This window comes from Trichoplusia ni, chromosome 3 (genome assembly GCF_003590095.1).
Source record: "Trichoplusia ni isolate ovarian cell line Hi5 chromosome 3, tn1, whole genome shotgun sequence".
Lineage (NCBI taxonomy): Eukaryota > Metazoa > Arthropoda > Insecta > Lepidoptera > Noctuidae > Trichoplusia > Trichoplusia ni.
This window is the reverse complement of record NC_039480.1, coordinates 11,629,283-11,645,093: the sequence shown is the minus strand read 5'-3', so window position 1 is coordinate 11,645,093 and position 15,811 is coordinate 11,629,283. Positions and strand designations below refer to the sequence as shown.

The window sequence follows — 15,811 nt, the reverse complement described above, 5'->3', positions numbered from 1 at the left end:
TTTTTAATATTGATTATGAAAAACTTACCCCTTCTACGGTACATATGCACGATGTGCAAGGCGATGGGAAGGCAGACTCTCCAACGGCGACAGAGCGGCCGGCGATCAGACAGCCTTGCGCTGAACTCTCGCGCCACGCTGATAAGTCCAACTGTGGTAGGGATGCACATGATACGCGTGGGTTCCTAGAAATAAAAGAACAATATTTGTAAATTGCCTATTAACTCGATGAAACTGACCTCTTCCTAAGATACAGAGACGTCAAATTCCTTATTTTACATCCGAGGGATCCTATTGCCCTTCATTCGTAAAGTGACAACTGTATAAGGGATGATGGAAGGAAGTTGATAGTGGCTACTTACAGGAAATTGCTAGGCAAGTCGAAAGCAGCCCTTTGAATTTCTCCGGGAACGTCGAAATTGTCACACATCAGTTTGGACAGCGTCGTTTTTCGAATCTCAGCCAATTGCTGTTCCGTAAAGCGAGCTGCTGGGTTGTCGTTTTCATACCTAGAAGGAAGAGTCAATGCTATATTTTGATACATCTACATTTAATATAGGAAAATAAGCAAATATCTAATTTTGAGGATAAATAAATCGAGACATGAAATTATTTATAATCCTTACCAGAATCTGTCGCATTTCCTGAGCTGTCTGAACTGTATAGCAATGATGCACGCAAAGGTGGGTCCAACCAGACCACCCTGGAGTGGCCTCTCACTCATACCACCGGGGAATAGGTCGATGTCGTCAACAGTAGCGTAGATACGCTTGAACCTGAACAAATGATGGAGATATAGATTTTTACCATACTAATACATTTCAAAGAGTTTATATTATTAAGTTATCATTGCTCGTTTTTTATGGTTACCTTGCAATAACTTCATCAGGTATTTCTCTGGACAAATCCTCGAATGTTGTGGCTCTCTTCAGATTGCAGAGGGCTCTGTAGTTGTTGTAACTTGGTATTCCGTGGTCTCTAGCTCTCTGGATGTTTAGAGCAACAAGGTCGATTCCAGAGAAGGGTATACGACGGTCTTCGAACAGATGGTTTGTTACTTCACCAGTGATGAACTGGTCGAGGGTTTCCATGGGAGTTGAGGCGAGACCACGCATCAGTTCGTCTACCATTGGTGGGTGCTAGAAACGACGGCAAAAAATTGTTATAAAATGTTTTGTAATACATAAAGGAAATTTTGGAAGATAATGTAAGTGAGACCAATGATTTAAACAGGCACTCACAGCCATGAACATGTCGGGCCTGAAGAATCCGTCTCTTAGCAGGATTGGTGGTTCGACGGGTTGGAAACTGGGCGAGAGACGCGGCAAGTGGGGCCTGAGCAGAGAGTGACCGAAACGGAAGGAGGCTGCTGCGAACTCTGTCACGATCGAGGGGTTGCAGGTAGGCGAGTATTCTTTGTAGTAACCTGAAATGTAAAATGTGTGGTTGTTATTTTTGTTTGTTCTCCTTGCATTCAATGAGGAAAGTTTAGCGGGGGTCGTCTTTAAGAACTCGTGGAAATCATTTACCAATAGAAGTTTATAAACGCTAGATGAATGAAACGATTCTGTTGGCTCTGAAAGACACATCCCTCGCTATGATTTCTAAGTTAAAAGTATCTAGGTTACATTTCACAAGTAGATAACAGTACGTACTTAAAATTAAACAATTACTCAAAATATGTACCTGAAGGCAACAGCTTGAGTCCGTACAAATTGACAGCGTTCCATGAAAGCAGTCTGGGCAGGAACTCATTGTAGATGGTGTGTGTGAAGGTGGCGGCGACAATACGACGCGCGTGCTCGAACAGCTGGTCGGCGTCCCAGTGCGGGTTCACGCCGCGGAGACCTTCTACGATGCGGTTGTGTTCGCGGAGGAAGATCGTGTGGATGGCCGTGAGACCCGGCTGCTCGGAGGCACGACCGTCACCTGGGATACAATGACAAGATTGAAGCGGATTTCGAAAAAGAAGGATTATCATAATATACTCTTACATTGTAATTTTACTGACAGCTGCTGAACCTGCACACAGGCTAGCTGCTTAATACAAGAGATTCGCTTTTATGCTTAAGCAACTTTAAGAAATTTGGAGCATGGGCACGTGGATGAAACTTAGCTCAGCTTAGCTAGAGCTGAAAAGTTTACTAGTTTGAAGGTATAAGAATTTTGCACTCACCAGCAATGAAACAGAATCCACTTTTGGCCTTGCACTCGGGATGGTTGTCAGTTCTAGGCAGCAGTTCGCGACCATTGATAGGGTTTGTTGTAGCGTTGAGGCGTCCGTTAAAACCACGGAGTTTTCGTACGATGCAAGGGTTCTCTCCGTAGATGACCGACGCGTCAATGAAGGCAGTGTTCTGGTTTACTTGCTCACGAGGTCCTAGAAAAACGAGTATGTAAGATTAGACTTGTATTTTTAGTCAGTGAAAATAACTTTAATGGCAGGAATATTATAAGTGAAATATGACTTACCAAGTTGTTGCTGTCCAGGCAAACTTCTCATGAATGGGAAGCAAAGTCTCTCTCCAGATGTAACGTTGACTTCAGGGTAGTAGTGGTCACCACGTGGTACGGGGAATGGGTTACATTCAGGGTGGACTGTTCTTGGAGAGTCACAGGACCGACAATCAGGAATGGACTCGTGGAAACCTGTAAAAAGAGGAATACAATGTAAGAACAAATAAGAAAATAGGGCTAAATCCGTTTGAAATATCAGTCTTATAACATTATTATTATCAGTCAGTTCTTGAAAAAGGGCTAAAGTGCTGGTCAATTTAATAAATACCTTTGTGGATGGGTGTCATGGTGAGCTCGTGGTCGAGGAACTGCGCAAACTGCATCGTCATGAGAGTGTATCGCGTGTGCAAGTTGGAGATGTCAGGGTGGATAACTGTGGAGACCACACGAGGAGATGGCAGTGGAGTACCAGTCACTGAGTTGATGCGAGGGCGACTTACACCTGTAAAACATTGTTTGTTATCAGTCAACTAGATTGAGCTATGGCACTCTACCGAAATAAGTATTTGGAAATCTGGAAAAGAAAGACAAAAAAATAAACTCACCGTCTTCATAAACAGGGGGCAGCAATCTAGCGAATGTAGTTAATCCCTTGCCCAGGTTAGGGTTTCGCAAGTTGTTACAATATCCAGTGTAAGTTCTGAAGGGGCTGTCAGGACTGCAGGGACCCTTGTCATCGCACTGAGGCTCGATGATCGGACCAGACTGGTCATTGCCGAGGAAACCGCTGATGTCCACTGATTGAAGAGAGTCTACGAAGTCTGATGTTCCAAAGCCTAGAGAGTCGTCGAAGATCTGTCGCTTGCGACGATGGCTGTAATAAAAATTGTTTACATTAAATGGTGTTTCTGATAGACTACTTAAAACAGTTCGTAATCGAAATCACTGATTAGCAATATTTACGGAGATTAAATGAAAAACTTACCCGCTGTTGATGGAGTTGATAAGTTCATTGGTTGCGAATTCCAAAAAGAGCGATGTGTTAGCGAGTTTCAGAGCATACTTGTTGGCCTTTGAGAACGACGCCGCAGTGCCTACCGGAGACTTGGGGTCGGCTCCACCACCTATAAATAAAGAAAAGCCGATGATATAATATGCTGCAAATATACATATTGGGTATATGCATAATATACAAAAATAGCCAAAAAGATGTGGTTTTTGGAAGCCTCGAAAATTCCATCAATAGAGCCGATTGCAAGATCTTCTGAAATTATACCGTTTTGTGCCTTTGAATTAGTACGTGGATTACTGAATTTACTCACGGGCTTCCCAAAGCATGTATTCCAATTTCTTTCTGTCAGCCATTTCTTGCTTGGCCTTTTCGAGAGCTGTAGCGAGCATATCTTGTGACAATCTTTCCGCAGCTTTGGCGCCGCTTTCGTCTCTCCATGCAGAAAGTTCCAGGATGCTGTGTTGGGAGCAGTGCTGAGCAGCGTTCCTGTATTTAACAGAATAATTAATTATTATTCAATTATTTTCCTTGAAAAAATGAACAAAGTTGAAAAATAGCTGAATCCGGCTAGACTGGAACCCGACCCCAACATGTTGGGAAAAGGAGGGACGATGATGATATGACAAATGGACGAAAGAACGAAGGGACATTATAGGTTATAGTTTAATCTAAGTTAGATTTAGCTTGGAGAACTGGATACGATAATGATGATAAACTATTAACTACTACTTACAGATAGGGGTCTTCTTTGACAAACGCCTTGGGTTGGATGCTTGTTAAACTGTCTTGAGCGGCGCAGAGCATACCCGCAAGTGACACCTTCCTAATAGCACCGAGTTGTTCAGGTGATAGTGATGACGGGGGCAGGTCGTTTTCGTACCAGAATCTGAAATAACCAATATATGCTAGCTTAGATTACGAGCTTAAAGAAATCGAAGAGTTCGTATTGTATTTATTATTACTAAAAAGTAGTGAGTTACTAATGAGTAATCGCTCATAAAAAGGTCATACCTGTCACTTTTCTTCAAGTTAGCGAACTGGAGTGCGAGAACACATGCAATCGTTGATCCAACAACAGCACCGGACGCTGGTTTCTCCATAGCTCCGCCAATCATGAGTTCAACGTCATCAGCACTCCTATAAAACGGAATAACAATACACATTAAATCATACAATAAGACATCCACAGGAATTTGGAAAGCCACAATACATTTTATAGATAGAAACACATTTATACATAGAAATACATTTTTGGAATTGTATCTACTTATAGCTCACCTGTACATATCAGCCATCATTTCCTGCTGCTTTCTGTCGAAGCCCATTTGGCTGAAGTCTCCAAAAGACTTGATGGTTGAGGTGGGTTCACACATGCGTAAAGCCCTCAGGTATGAAGACACGCCATGGTCACGAGCCCTGTTCAAGTCCCATTGAGCCGAGAGTGGGAAATGAGAAACGTGTTGAGCGCTGGTCCGTACCAAGTCTGATAAGGTGGTTGTCACATTTATCTGGAAATGTCAATTCATTATTATATAAGGATTCCAAGATATCTAAATATCTTTCGCATATCAACACGGCTTTTATGTATGTGAAGAATATTTTTATTTGTCTGTGAATTCTTTACAGTATAAGATTTTCTTACCAGTCTCTCGTTCATCATGGCTTGGAAGATGGGTGCTACAGCAACGAGTTCGGAATAGATACCAGCGCGGATGGCACTAGAATAACCTCGCCAGAATCCAAGAGATGTCAGCTTGAGTTCTGCTTTCGCCATACCGACCTACAAACAAATTACCTTTGTAATAATACGACATAGACAAAAAGTCGTCACTGGAGAAAATGTCAGTTGTGTCTCTTGTCTTTCTCAAGTGGAGTCCCTTATGAAAGTGTCGATATTGGATAGATTTGTTGATTCCTTACCTCTCCCAACAGAACAGGCAAGAACTCATTGTATGTGATATGCTGGATGATGGCGGCCACAGCGCGTCTTGTCTCCAAAAACAGAGTCGTGTCATCCCAGAAGGGGTTCAGAGTGTAGAGCTCGCCAGCAATGCGGTTATGTTCCGCCAACAATGCTTTGTATAGAGGAGCGGTGGGAGAGCCGTCTTTGCATCTGAAAATAAATGCTTTACATTGAATGTCATTCATAAATGTTGCTTTCTCATTTCGCATCCTATTAGATCTTTTTTGGACATCACACCGTTTACTTAAACAAAAATGCATTTTAAATACCGATCGATCATCTCAGTACATTATTTTCCTTTAAACTAAATAAATAATACATGTTTATTTCAGAAAGTAAACATACAATTTGTCTATCGAAACGAACTATTTTTTAACCATAAAAGTTTGTATGCATGACTATATAATCGCAAAGTTTGTATCTCTAATAAAGTAGTCTGCTTCCTGGTAACCAACCTTCCTATAATGATTCCGATCAAAGACATCTCACGCACCTTTCAAGTCAATAGGTGCCAATGCAAATACATAAGAAGATTGAAATCACTAAGTGGGAATGCAAATCATCTCAAGGTTCGTTCGTCGGCATTATTTGCATACAATTCATGTTATGACGACACTTCGGAATTCTAGCTTTGTTTTATCCGAGTATAGGCCGCTATTGACCAGAATTCGAAAAATAATCATTTCAATATTAGATGTCCTTGATTTGAATTCGGCACAAACGAAATTCATTTAAGAATCAGAAGCTATGTAGATATAAACATGAGCATATTTTGTTTAAGAAAAAAGTACGGATTGCTAATAAGACTTAGTAATTCTGTGTTATCTCTATTAGCACGACCATTATGCAGCTCCTAAACAAGTTTTCGATACGTTAAGGGTTAATAGCACATGCTTTGTAAAACTATCTATACTAGGTAAAGTAAGCGTGTTTTTCGGTAACAAGTATACTGTTTTACCAGTAACAGAGGCAACAAATATACAATTGACTCGATTGAGAACAGAACTATGGGAATAGTTCACACATTAAGCACTGTTTCTATAATATCTGTGATCGGTATTGTATGGGAATTAATTCAGTGATGCAATCTTGGTGCTTTGTTTTCTTCCGCGTTTGTACTCCTGTTATTGGGGACGTAATAATTGGATTTACAAGCTTCGGCATCAGAAGCTACTACTAGCAAGTAATAGTTACCGAGAATGATATACCGTTAATTATTTAAGCATTTTAGAGAATAAAATATGTGCACTTCGGGGGAAAGTAGAGACTAATTCCGGTATTTTAATGATAATCGTTTTATACAAAAAAATGGACTTATTCAGCAAATTCTAGGTACAAATGCGGAAGGCTAACAAACAGCTGTGGCGCAAGTAGAGGTCAGGCGAGTTGAGAGAGTCATTAAGTGGAACAGTTCCCATTCACTGCCCCTAGATCGAATCACACCCGCCCACACAATAAATAGCTTGTGCAACTTACTTGCGGCATGAGTCGACGTCGATTTTGCCAGCATCGTACAGTCTTAGAGACCGGAGCTCTTTCTCCGAGCTTCCGTATAGTACGGAGCCGTCGAGGAATGATGTGGCCATGTTCATCTGATCACGGTGTTCTGTGGAAACGAAAAAAAAATGAATAAAGTTTACTGCAGACTTTAACCTTTTTTGTGTTCTCTTGGTTTTACTATTTTGTCTGTTTCTGGCATAGCGTAGGATACATGTAGTAATGTGGTGGTTGCGAGACTTTTCAAGTTTAAAATGATTTTCTTTCTCGGCTTTTCTCCTCAGGCAGGAGGAGAGATGAACCATGTTATAATTGAAATAAGTATTTTTTTTTTAAAACAGATAAGATTTGATTTGTCTAAATTGCCACGCACTTCGCTAAAATGCAACAATTACAGTGTTCTCATTTTACTTTTTAAGATATTCTGCTTTGTGAGGCTATTATCAACTTCAGATTCTAAGTAAGTTAATAAACTAGAAAAAGAGACTGCTTTTAAAATAGCCTTGATCACAATCCGATTTCCTCAAACAATTCGACCGGCCGACATTTTTAACGTTACTGACAAGTACCTACAACATTATGTCAACGTTACAAAATTTGGATAAGAAACGCTCTCTGAAACCAGTTTGGGTGTAAGAACACTTCCTAGTGAATTGCAACATTTCAAACTACATTTTGGACCCGTCATTACTGCTCATGTCCAATAATTTAACGTGATAGCTATAAATATTCATAAAATATAATATTAACGAACGACTGTTCGATGCGAAACAAGTTTTCAAATATGAGAATTAATTAAATTTGAAATGGGTAGTCGTGGTTCTATGCGTGGATTTGTATGCACAAGGTGCAGATTCGATCCCAAAATAGGCTTAGTACACCACTGATTAACGTTGTAAGAAAGCATATCGTAAGAAAACCTGGATTCCAAATATTGGATTCTGAAATCTCCAACCTGCAGTGAGCTAGCATAGTGATCAAAGCTCAAATCTTCCCTACACGGGAAGAGGCCTGTGCCAAGCAGTGGGACGTATATAGGCTGGTGTTACCTATTATACTTTTGAATTTAGTACTTTTATCTTTATAAAACATGTTAGACACGCCTTGTATTAAATTACGAACTTATTTTCATTGATTACATATCTAATGTATATGCAATAAATTGTACAGACTTGCTCCAATTATACGTACCTAAGTTAGCGTGAAATGAGTTCAATAAATTTAACTTAATGCGATAACAGTATTAAGAATAATTTATTTGTGTAAGGCTACGTACCAAAGCCGCAAGAATCGATGTTTCTTGTGGGTGCAGAGCGAACGTATTCGCAAGTTGCTCCTCTGCAGTCCTGCGAAAAAAAATACTTTATTATTATTTGTATAAATATTTTAAGGGATGAAGTGAAGTGATCCTTACTTATTTTAAAGCATATTTAAAGTGGATGCAAAATGTAATTAATTTCAAATTGATACCAAAATGTACCTACATGCCTTTGACCGAAATTAAATGTCCTTGCATCTTATATCAAAAGTATTTAGCAGGTACATAAGCTTATCTATATAACCTACTTAACATCTTAACACAGTCTCTGTTTAGGTTGCGAATGTCGGTTATAGCTGTAGAAACATTACTCTTCCTTCCTCTCTTAGCGAAGTCGAATTTATGGCAGACTTCAAGCTCAAACGGATTTCATCCAAATCGGTCCTACCGTTTGAGCGTAGAGGGTTAAGAAACATATACACAAACATACACGCATACAAACACACTTACTTACTTTTACATGTTTTTCGTTTTATGCTAGTCAAAGTGTCAAAGCCTTAATTATCGCATAGTCTATTATGTAGGTACTTTGGATAATTTATATAGGTACAGATTAGCAATTAACGTAAATAGGAATCTAAATAGGTAGTAATCAGATTACAAGCGTCACAAAATTATAGTTTTAATACAGACCGGTTCGGTCACTAGGTCAATCTGTGATTATACCTACTAAATGTTTTGCAATGTGTGCTAATTGAACTTCTAAATTAGTGTATCAGTACGTAATTAAACGAAGAGATAATGTGCGTAGGTTAAGATTTAATTAGAGGCAAAGCGCATACATAAAATGCGTAAACCTACGACAAATGGGTGATGTTTTAAGTGGGCTGCAAATTAAACGGCATATTGCGAATGCATATTAAGATTTGCAGATTCATTTGCAAGATAAATGGAGTGACGTCATATGTGCCTATGGATTTTAAAAAACCAAGACGCTTATTATTTATACGTATTAATGGAAAAAACATAGAAAATACCAACAATGAATTTTATCTGATTTAACTTTCACCTGACTTCGTGGGCGATTTAAAAAGTTAAGTACATATAAAATGGATCAAGATTATGAGAACTTTGTCACAGTTCACGAGACGGGTACATAAGCCTGCGGTTTCTTTATGCGTGAACATTTTAATATGTGGCGGGCGCCAGTCGATGTCCACACTCTATTGCCGGTGTCATTAAGAAGCGTAATGTTGCAATCATTTTCCTTGAATGAACCAAACCGGTTGTAAAAGAATTTCATGATGCTACGACCATGTAAGTAGGCGCAAGAGAGTGTAAATTCTCCAAAACATTTCTGACATTTCATGAGTTGGATATGTTGGTAAGTTTTTAACTAGGCATCTCGCTAAACACCATTAATTTGGTATTTAGCTATTTCACAGAAATTTAGGTGTTAAACTGTTAGTTGTACTAAATTAACGTCGTGCAATATTCTTAAAAGCACCGCTAAAAAGAAACTCATATAGACTCTTACGTAAATTATGCAGAAGGTTCCAAAAATTAGCAAATTATTTACGCTATAGAACACAATAGCAACTGTTATTCGTATCCGTTATTTGATAACAAATATAATTTCCTGTTTGACTATGACTGTGACATGTAAAGTAGGCCTTTAAGGAACTCAGATCGCCTGCTAGCCTGTTACTTCATCGCTTTCACTGCGGCCGATACATACGTAACCTTTCGAGGCGACCCCGCGAACTATCACGAATATTACGTAACAATCTCCACGTGTTATTGATCCGTTTATAACAAAAACAAGCTGTTGCTCGCGACTTCGTTCGCGTTATTATGAAGACATAAGTTAGGAATTTTTATAATCGGATTAATAGTTTTAAAGATCACATCCTTCATTCTAGTAACATATATGTCATCCTATTGCATTCCTCAGTATTTTTTTTTTATCAGGCCGGTAGTTGCTGATACTAGCCCGTTTGAAAAACTCATCAGCTTTATATCGCGTAGTCGCATATCGCGTAACTAGGTCCACGTTAGATGAGCTTGTAGTATGATTTTAGTGGTTTTTATCGTGTGAACTGACATGATCAGCTTTGTTTGAGGAATCTATACATTAGTACTAGACAGGCGAAAGTTTCTCGTAAAACTCAAAATGTAGTTTTGTAGTAGCAATTGAATGTGGGTTGAAAGACGGGATTTCAATATCTCTACATTTCGAAAAAATTGTAGATTCGATTACCAACAGGAAAATTTTACGTGCTATCTTTGTAACATGCATAAAGCCTGTACGTAACAAAAACTGGACAAGTAATGTATTTTTTATTCATTAGGCATCTAATAACAGTCTTCACAGTTTTAATATTAAAAAACACGTGATTTAATCTAATATTTGTAATGGTACAACCATAGTTATCAACTGATAAATGTACTGGCTAAACTGACTACTCACTGAAAATAAACATAGTAAAAAAAGTATAATAACATGTTCTCGATTTGCTTGTCAAGACTGTCGCTTCATAATATACAACAAGCCCTGTTCCAAAATAAAGACATAGAAACTTTCCCCTATGCATATTATGCAAATGGAGGCACCTAGACGTGACATAGTTATAGCCTTGGTGATAGTACGCACTATAGAATGCATCGCTTCGTTAGCAGACTTTGTGTAAAATGACAAGGACGGGTAAAGTTCACGGGTGGCGATGGCAATAGAATAACAGTAATGATGTAAACTGTTATTGTTACTAACAATGTAATCAAGTTTGTTTGGTTAAGTTTCGGCGGTAAGTTGATAAAGAGTTGCGTTATTTTTATATTAGGAGTATCAGTATTCGTGATTGCCGATACTCCTTAATACTATATGGGTGTGAGTATATTATCTCCATCTTAGATGTAAAGTACATAAATTGATTATTATGCCAACAAATGACAAACTTACATATACGTGTACTAAGGCAATTAACAAAAAAACGATAAGTGAATCTATTCTACACGCAAAAACTTAAAATTAATTTGTCTCAAGAACTTAATGTTTCAGAAAAACATCTTCAACCGCGTTCGCCGATGTTAGCGTTCAAAGTTGGGTCCACAGAAGTGAAAAAATTGTAACATTCCAGTCCAGATAGAACAATTTGAGAAAACAGAGTTTGTAAAGCCAAAATGTTAACACGCTTGTCATTTATCTCAAGTTTTCTGTTATCGATGCATAAATATGATTTCAACTTCCAAATTATTAAAATTCGTCTCAAAAATCGCGAACGGAAGGTGAACCACAGATGATTATACGGACATTGAATGGGTGTCAAGTTGCGCCACCATCCGTTCCTCTTAACAAAAAGCATGTGTCCGTTGACCTTCAACGCTTTAGACACGATGTGTGATTTAATATTACTTAGACACGTAATCGATTATAATACTTATTCTTTAAATTCGTGTTGAGCGATTGAATTGAATATGTCATGAAATAATCGCCGAGCTTTCAAGAACTCTTCGGATAATCACCTCGCTATTATCTTTATTACAATAGATTGCTAATGTGGCCATGTGATTTTATTGATATGTTTATAGCTTCTAGACAGAAGAAGCATATTTTTCATGTAATTCAAGAACGTTTATCATTAACCTCATTGGTTTATATTGAAGTTCTTATTGGAACTTCAGGGTTTCCTACGAATAGTTGAATACTTACTTATTGGTATTCTTAAACCTTGACCTCACGTATACCAGACCCATGTCAAAACAATGCAATCTTTTGTTTGTTTCACTAATTACGAAGGCAATTAAGCCGTGTATAAAGTTTCCATACTTTCATAATCTCTACGAGAGACATCTTTAGTTTTGTGATGTGTTAACTGTTTATTCATATTGAGCCACGACACGACGTTTTCTAATTATGACATAGTTCAAGGAGTGCAACAAGGTTGTTTTGTGTCGCCCTTTTTGTTTTTGTAATAGTTTGAAGTGTACCTTGTTGCCATTGGCTGTGGTTATGAGGTCGTCCATAATGAGCTGTCCCCAGGCGGCGAGCATGCTTGTCACGTAGTCATGGTCAGCTGGAGATGTCAGCTGGGCTGCGGCATGGACAGCCAGCGTCGCTTCTGGTAGGTACGGTGATGATAGAGGCTGTGACACTCCTGTGAACCAAAATGTTTTGTTTGAAAACAAGGGGACATAAGTTTAGACGATGAAGCCAGGTTTTAAAAACAATACTGGGTCTGTAGGCTTTCTTTCAGGCTTTAGCTACTTTAGCAACAGGGATGCATAGTAGGGCAGCAGTTTTAGCCTGGAATTATACAGGCTTCTTTTAAGGGTACAATTCAATTGGTTTTTAAAACAAATTCATTTTTATACAATCGGAAACGACAGCAGTAAAATCTTCTTTTGTTTTCCTGAAAAGCTTTATTTAAAGTTTCAAAATACTTAATCAATAAGTTTGTGTTATTATAATATGCAGATAACCTTCACTTAGCAACAAAAAGTAAGTACAGTTCAGGTATTTAAGATTGTTGCAAGACAAGTAATCATGTCGGCAGCTTCAAGTATCGTTAATAATTATAATAAGTATCGTAGTGAGTATGGATATTATATGAGTACCTATTAACATCTTCACAGATAAGATTGGAAACGATTAAGACTGAAAATCTGATCTATAATAGTTATAATTTTTAGTAACAGATGTGAACCGATAGATTCTAATGCAACTGTGTAACATTATAATCTTGTATCAGGGTCTACTGACATTTAGTTCCAAAGTGGACTAGGTATTAGGGTTTTTATCACGAAGATTATTTAAGAATAAATTTCGTGACAGATATTTAATATATTAATTAGAAATCGGTGCGGTGATACAAATGCAACAATTCAAACAAAAATAGCATAGAAAGTGGGCTTAACAAAAACTCGTCCTTAACGTAATACTTATTACCTAGAAATATTAAACTAGTGGTGTTTATACTTTTACAAGCTTAAATATATCTTAAATAACACAAATTGGATGTGTAAAACTTAATTGCGGTATTTATATAACCAAATAGGATAATTTGCTGATAACTATTATTTTAATTTATCTTTATTTGGCAATTAATCTTTAGTTTACATCATAATAATATAAATTATAGGCATCGAAGTAAAGAAAATGTATTTCATGGCGAAAGACGTAGAGTCAGGGTAGTCTATAATGTTCTGGACAGGTAAGTAATGAATTACTAGCTCCTTATATAGACTCTCCGTACCTTCTAAAACAAAACAATACGCCTCTCTGCACAGCTTTATCAGCCGGCATGCTTAACCTAACAACATTGTTTTAACAACAAAAACATACTTTCAGTAAAAACTACTTAGCCAAACTTGATAAAATGGGACTAGATTACAGCGCTGTACGTTAAATGAAAAATGAAAAGAAAATAGGTTCACTCACTCCGTACTTCTGAGGTTACAAACATAAGAAAAGAAAAAAAATACCTACAGACCTATTAATAACCGCCTCCTTTTTAAAGTCAGTTAAAAATCATAAAGTCATATCAAAAGTGCATGAGAAATTCATTAAATACCGATTCCTTAATTGCATTCACATAAAAATAGTTTTATTATTATTTATATTTTCATATTACGCAATACGAGTTTAGAATGTATACTAAATCATACTACCTCTAATATAGCGTTATACCGAAATTATTGCTTATTGAATAGTGGCAATAAATCGGTTTTTAAATCCGAACACCAAAAATTTGAAGAAAAATATATTGTATATCGTTGCTAGATTAATAGCCCCGAAGATGGTGCTAGCAATCAATTTATCTCGTATTTAAATATATTGCTTGTCGTTGGAAACAGTTAGTTCCCATTGTTTGTGATGAGTTTCGTTCCGTGTCTCGAGCGAGACAAATCACTGGCGTTTTAATAAATGGCTATCACGCTTCATCTAAAGATTATAGAGTACTTATTTCCATTTTCCCTTTAGGGCTTAGCAGCGTATTGTTGCAACACTGCCTTATCGCAGCTATCATAAATTGAAGTACGTACATAGATTTGTAGGAGACAAGGCGTTCATTATAATTTTCGAAACATATTTTTGTTTTGACGACCTCCGCGGTCGAGTGTCGTACGCACCGGTTTCAAGGTGTCGCTAGCTCTGAGGTCCCGGGTTCGATCCTTGGTCGGGTCAATGAAAAAATTCTCATTTCTACATTGTCTCGGGTCTGGGTGTTTCTGGTACCTTCGTTGTATCTGGATTCCATAATACAAGTGCTTTAGCAACTCACTCTGGGTTCAGAACTATGTATGTGATGTGGTCCGCATTTATATTATTAATATTTAATTTTTAGAATTTAGAATTACGTAATAAAGCTTCTATTAATAAAATATTAACATTTTATTTCTAAGAATAGCTCAAATGCAGTCCCAAACACCAGTTAGCAGTTGGAAGAGTAAACATTGGTTATATAACAATATAACATCGGAAGTTCTTTATAAGATGCGCGGTGTTAGATAACAGACAGTCGTTGCTAAGCAACAGAGTGCATCGAACCTCGAACTTTGTTTTAACTTTTAATCAGTTTCGCTTGAATGCTCTTTTATTTTGTATTCAGTTAAATAGATCGCGAGGAGAAGGCAGCATAAGATCTGTCTTGTAAACTTCATTGATTCTACTGAATAGGACATCCTATTTAGAGTGGATAGGTTTTACTTCCGTTTTTGTTTTAAATGAAAGACGATTTGTTTGATTATACGAACTCTTTGAATTAGATACCTCATGCTTGGCAATCGCGCTTGCGCTTGCTAATCATCAATGAGAGATAGGAGGTTGATAATTATAGTCCTAGTGTCCTTACTAATTGTAATAAGTTCGTTTAAGACAGGCACCGACCAGGAATATACAGATAATATAAAAATTAATACTGACCTAATCAATTCACGATTCAGATGCCTGTTCATATGCTATTTATAATTTTATTAAAAAACAAACGATTTTACCGAAATTGTAAAAAGCGGTTAATACCTACCTAAAACACTAAAATTTGTCAAACTTTACAAAGTTAAAATATTCTACCTAAATTTCTCTAAACTTCAAATACGCTTCGGCTTACAAATCTATTAGGAAAGTGAAAATGTACTCACTAATCTGTACCTAAGTGCTATAAATGTAAATTCAAGCACGAGAGCGAAAGTTTCCAAAGTTGATATTATCCTTGATTCAGCGGAAGTTATTTACAAGGACAAGTACACTATAAACTATAAATATAATTGCGTTCGTTCGATTCGTTTGACAACCTTTACGCTTTACAGTTTGAAAAGTAGTCTGGTTATAAAATTAACAACAACTCTGCAAGCTCGACCGTTTCGCGATTCGTTTTTGTTTATTATAGAGAAAACTAAAAGTGTAGGGGAATAAAAGCTTCCCAATTTTTCCCCGGATAAATTCTTTATGGACTTCCCCCGCCCTGGGAACAAAGAAGTATGGAGGACTCTTACTGGCCAAATTCACCAGAGTCCTATACCCTTTCTTTGTACTGGGGACCACGGAAACCAAGATACGCTACCCTACCCTATTGGAAGCAGTAAATGACGACCAAAGAGTAATCCACTTGGATAAAGGCTGGGGTAG

General features: G+C 37.6%; 1 protein-coding gene across 1 annotated transcript in view; it reads right to left on the bottom strand.

The window, feature by feature from the left end:
- The window catches only part of LOC113491919, a 42,709-nt gene that overhangs the window by 2,084 nt on the left and 24,814 nt on the right, over positions 1–15,811 (bottom strand). Inside the window, exons 4-23 of the mRNA XM_026869135.1 lie at positions 12,175–12,341; positions 8,206–8,275; positions 6,909–7,038; positions 5,390–5,582; positions 5,112–5,249; positions 4,748–4,977; positions 4,481–4,606; positions 4,203–4,355; positions 3,780–3,955; positions 3,443–3,581; positions 3,063–3,331; positions 2,786–2,959; positions 2,473–2,649; positions 2,177–2,380; positions 1,687–1,929; positions 1,242–1,426; positions 871–1,139; positions 627–776; positions 363–509; positions 29–185 (exon numbers count right to left, since the gene is read on the bottom strand). Of these exons, the coding sequence (XP_026724936.1) occupies positions 29–185; positions 363–509; positions 627–776; positions 871–1,139; positions 1,242–1,426; positions 1,687–1,929; positions 2,177–2,380; positions 2,473–2,649; positions 2,786–2,959; positions 3,063–3,331; positions 3,443–3,581; positions 3,780–3,955; positions 4,203–4,355; positions 4,481–4,606; positions 4,748–4,977; positions 5,112–5,249; positions 5,390–5,582; positions 6,909–7,038; positions 8,206–8,275; positions 12,175–12,341 (3,497 nt within the window). The remainder of the gene's footprint in view (positions 1–28; positions 186–362; positions 510–626; positions 777–870; positions 1,140–1,241; positions 1,427–1,686; positions 1,930–2,176; positions 2,381–2,472; positions 2,650–2,785; positions 2,960–3,062; positions 3,332–3,442; positions 3,582–3,779; positions 3,956–4,202; positions 4,356–4,480; positions 4,607–4,747; positions 4,978–5,111; positions 5,250–5,389; positions 5,583–6,908; positions 7,039–8,205; positions 8,276–12,174; positions 12,342–15,811) is intronic.